General features: G+C 56.5%; 1 protein-coding gene across 1 annotated transcript in view; it reads left to right on the forward strand.

The window, feature by feature from the left end:
* Window positions 1-503: 503 nt before the first annotated feature.
* ATN1 (atrophin 1) overlaps window positions 504-4,437 on the forward strand; it is a 9,271-nt gene continuing 5,337 nt past the window's right edge. Inside the window, exons 1-4 of the mRNA XM_029960644.1 lie at window positions 504-884; window positions 1,082-1,219; window positions 1,601-1,714; window positions 3,031-4,434. Coding sequence (XP_029816504.1) covers window positions 807-884; window positions 1,082-1,219; window positions 1,601-1,714; window positions 3,031-4,434 — 1,734 coding nt within the window. The 5' untranslated portion in view covers window positions 504-806. The remainder of the gene's footprint in view (window positions 885-1,081; window positions 1,220-1,600; window positions 1,715-3,030; window positions 4,435-4,437) is intronic.

The following is a 4,437-nucleotide window of genomic DNA, read 5'->3' on the forward strand; positions in this document are numbered from 1 at the left end:
AACCATTCCTCCGTGTTACCTCCAAAGCATTATTGATGGGCCCTGAATCATAGAATCAGAGAACCACAGAATGGTTTGGGTTGAAAGGGACCTTAAAGATCACCTAGTTCCAACCCCTTTGCNCACAGCTCCATCTGGCCTGGCTTTGAACAGTTCCAGGGTTGGGGCATCTACAGCTTCTCAGCACAACCTGTTCCAGTGCCTCACCACCCTCACAGAATGGTTTGGGTTGAAAGGGACCTTAAAGATCACCTAGTTCCAACCCCTTTGCCATGGGCAGGGACACCTTCCATGGACCAGGTTGCTCACAGCTCCATCTGGCCTGGCTTTGAACAGTTCCAGGGTTGGGGCATCTACAGCTTCTCAGCACAACCTGTTCCAGTGCCTCACCACCCTCACAGTAAAGAGTTTCCTCCTCAGATCTAATCTAAACCTGCCTTCTCTCAGTTTGAAGTCATTAAAAAGGAATACCTCTCATTGTGTGGGTGTCACTCCCAGAAACTGGAACTCAGGTATGGCAGTGGGCAAATCTTTTTCCCCACTGATGGAAAAGTTTATTGAGTTCTTGGTAAACATCCTTGCGTCTTTAAATAAGGAAACAATAATAATTTTGTCATATTTCTGTAGCAAACCACAAAAATATGTTCTACAGTCCACTCAGTCTTTCTCCGCTCTCTTGTGCTTGTCTGCCTTTCAGGATTCGTCAGGATCTTTTTGTGTGACTGGTGCAAGCCTCCCTTCCAGAAGAACTGCCCATCCCTGTCTCCTTGGGAACAGCCGAAGGGGGTGCGGAGTGACAAAAATTTATGTTTTCATCAAGCCGGACCAAGGAGAATGGGGGTCCCGCACCCAAAAGAATGAAGACACGACAGAACAAGGACTCAGTACGTGAGATAGGAGAGGGGGGTGGGACGTGAGAGCCAAGCTGGACCTGTGGGTTGGGACTGAGACTCCCAGCAAGCTAGCGGGCATGAGTTTGGCACAGTGGAGTGCCAGGGGTTCAGGGGCTTTGGGAGGCTGGGGACGAGGCAGGAGTGGAGGGAGATGCCATGCAGGACTGATACAGTGATCCTTCCCTTAGATGTCAATGCGGAGTGGACGGAAGAAAGAGACTCCAGGGCCCCGAGAGGAACTCAGGTCACGGGGTCGAGCTTCCCCCGGGGGCGTCAGCACCTCCAGCAGTGATGGCAAGGCTGAGAAATCCCGACAAGCGACAAAGGTATAAGCTAGCATGCAGGTGTGGTGTGGCCAAGGACTGCCCAGACTAGGTAGGATCCATTTGAGGATCCAGGAACACAGACCAGAAGGGATCCACCAAGGAACCCATGCTGGATTAGCTCCCTAAAACGAGCAGGATCCCTCTGCTCTTATCCTCACCATCTTGCCCTTCCTGCCATCTCCTAAGAACTGGTCCTTGGTCCCACCATCCCCTTTTAGTGCTAATTTTTGCCATATCCTGGCTCCTTGTTGCTCTGCTAGTGTTATCAACACACATGCCATGGTGGCTGTGTCTCACCTGCTGCATTCTGTGAAGGTGTGGCAGGTTGGGAAATTGCCCCATGACCCTCCCATCTCCCTGTTCTCCTTCTCTTCCTTGCAGAAGGGCCGAGTGGAGGAATCCTGCACCCCCAAGGGCAACAAGCAGGGCCGAACAGAAGAGATCTCAGAGAGTGAAGGGGAGGACACTAACGCTCCCAAAAAAACCAAAACCGAGGTGAGTTCTCACTGCTGTGATTGCTGGCATGCCCCAAGTCCAGGGCAAAGGAATCTCCTGTTTTCCTACCTGTGCTGCTCACGCCTGTCCAGCTTGAGGTTCCCACTGCTTGGGATCCCCAGCACCTTGTTTTGCACTGCAGCTCTTGCAATCTAAATGGCATCTGTCTGGCTACAAAAAATGCCACCAGGAGAGACAACTGAGGAGACAGAGGCTCTCTGTCTGTTTTGCCTTGTCTGCAGGGGACTGCTGTGCTCTTGGAGCTGGGCACATGCCCTGCCTTTCCCAGGTTAGTGGCAAGAGCCTGGCTCCATGCGCAGCTGCTCGTTGGGTTAGTCAGCCTCTTCCGATCCCCTAGCGCAGTGCGAAATGGAGGTGCTTAAGTTGTGATGGGTTCCAGGTGACAGTCGTGCAAAACCTGCTCATGCACACACAGAGTTGTGACAGGACTTTTCCGGAAGCCAACAGCATCAGCCTGGATTGGTAGTTGGATGGTTGGAAGAAGACTCAGCTCTTGCGCTTCTCCATTCCTGTTCTGGGAACTGGCCTTAGAGGCTGCAGACACTGGGATATTTGCTCACATTATGAGGTCATTGTAGTTAAACCACTGTGGTTACAACTTTGTAATTTCTCCACGTGAGCACTCCATTCAGCTCAACAGTGATATTTTTTCAGGTTAGCCTCTCTTGTAAGCCCCGGCTCAAGAGTGGCACTTGTTAATTACCCAGGATGACTGCTTAATCACCAGTGCACATTACCTGAGGTGAGAGTGGTGGGGAGGAGCAGGGATTGGGAAGCACAGGGGTAACTCCTGGAGGTAAGGAGTGGGACAGTGAGAGGGGTCTGGAGGGGATCTGATCTCCTCGACCAGGGAGAGCTCTGCAGGGGCAAGAAGAGTGAGTCTGAGTCTGGGGTCTGTGCTGGGACCACTGTGGTGTGTGCTGTTCTGTGCCACCTGGTGATATCATGCTCTGGCCAACAGCCCACCGCTGGTAGTGGTGGTGCAAGGACCGCTCATATCTGTTCACTCTCGACCTTTCCTGTAGCAGTTCCCTGCCCTCCTTTGCTGCCCCTTTACACAAGGTACTTCCTTCCCGAACATGGGATGCTCATGAAGGATGTGAGAGCACTAGAGGGGAGGCAGGAGGACATGTTATTTATTCCTTGCCAGACGATGTCTCCTTTCCTCTGTGGGCTTTTCTAGTGCTGGGGCTGGCAAGGAAGGGCTGGAAAGCAAGTTTTCTGGGAACTTGAAATGTGTTAGGTGTGGTCTGGGAGGCTTCCTAATGTGTCTTTTCTCCTCCTTCCTACTTCAGGAGTTGCCCTGCCCTCCATCCCCATCTGATGTTGACAGCCTTGATGGCCACAGCTTCAACGATGAGATGAGCAGTGACCCACGGGACATTGACCAGGATAACAGGAGCACCTCTCCCAGTGTCTACAGCCCTGGGAGTGTGGAGAATGACTCCGACTCCTCCTCTGTGCTGTCCCAGGGGCCGTCTCACTCCTACCACCACCCTCCGCTCTTCCCCCAGAGCCCACCGGTAGCTCCCCCTCCCGACAGCCTGGCCCGTCCACCAGAGCCCAGCTTTGGGCTCCCAGGCGAGGTGCACCCCCAAGGACCCCCTGCAGGAAGTTATCATTCACAGCTGGAGGGCCAAGCCTCCCGCATTTTCCAGGCTCAAGCCCCACAGACACCCGCCTCCTCCTCCTCCTCCTCTGCTGTTGCTGCCCCTTCTGCTCCCCCTTCCTCTTCATCCTCTTCCTCCTCTTCTTCCTCCTCCTCTTCCCACACTCCCCTTTACCCTTCAACCAATGTGGTCCAGGTTGGGACCAAAATTGCCAGTGGAGTGGGGGGGCTCCCAGCACCAGGGGGTCGCGAGCAGACCCTCAGCGCCAAGCACAATCCACCACCCACCACCCCAATCTCGCTGGCGTCAGTAGGAGGGGGGCTCCCCCCTCAAAAGACGCCCCCAGCCAACCCTCCAGCTGCCCCCCCAGCTTCAGCCCCTTCCTTCCCTCACGTCTCTGCCAACCTGCCTCCTCCCCCAGCCCTGCGCCCCCTCAACAACACAGTGGCTGCCTCCAGCTCTCCGGGGATGGTGGGTCAGGGCCTGAGTGGCCACCTCCCCTCGCCCCACGGCATGGGGCAGGACAAGGCACCAGCCCTGGCCCCCTCCCGCTACCCCTATGCCCCACCACCTCTACCACCCTCCAGCTCCTCAGCTCAGTACCCCCAGCCCTCCCCGGGCCAGCCCCTGCCCAGTTACACCGCTTCCTACGGGCACTCCTTTCCCCCACCCAGTGGCCTCTCTGTCTCCAGCCAGCCCCCCAAGTACACCCAGCCCTCCCTGCCCTCGCAGCCCGTCTGGAGCCAGGGGCCACCCCCTTACAGCCGGCCCTTGGGCAATGCTGGCTCCCACCCTGCTGCCCCCTTCCCCGGCCAGTCCCCCCATCACCAGCAGCCGCCCCAGCAGCACCACCACAGCCATGGGAGCAGCGGGGGTGTCTCCCCAGCAGCTGCAGCTCCTCCCCAGCCCCCTGGCTACCCCCATGGCCTGGAGTCTAACAGCCATCACCCTTCCCATCCCACCTACGGGCTGCGCCTCTACCCTCCCCACAGCCAGGCTGCCTACAGCCAGGCTCCCTCGGCCACCGCAGCCACAGCCCCCTCTTCCTCCTCCTCATCCTCCTCCTCTTCTTCTTCCTCATCCTCCTCTGCC

The sequence above is a fragment of the Manacus vitellinus genome, unplaced genomic scaffold (assembly GCF_001715985.3).
Source record: "Manacus vitellinus isolate BGI_N305 unplaced genomic scaffold, ASM171598v3 scaffold_28_pilon, whole genome shotgun sequence".
Classification (NCBI taxonomy): domain Eukaryota; kingdom Metazoa; phylum Chordata; class Aves; order Passeriformes; family Pipridae; genus Manacus; species Manacus vitellinus.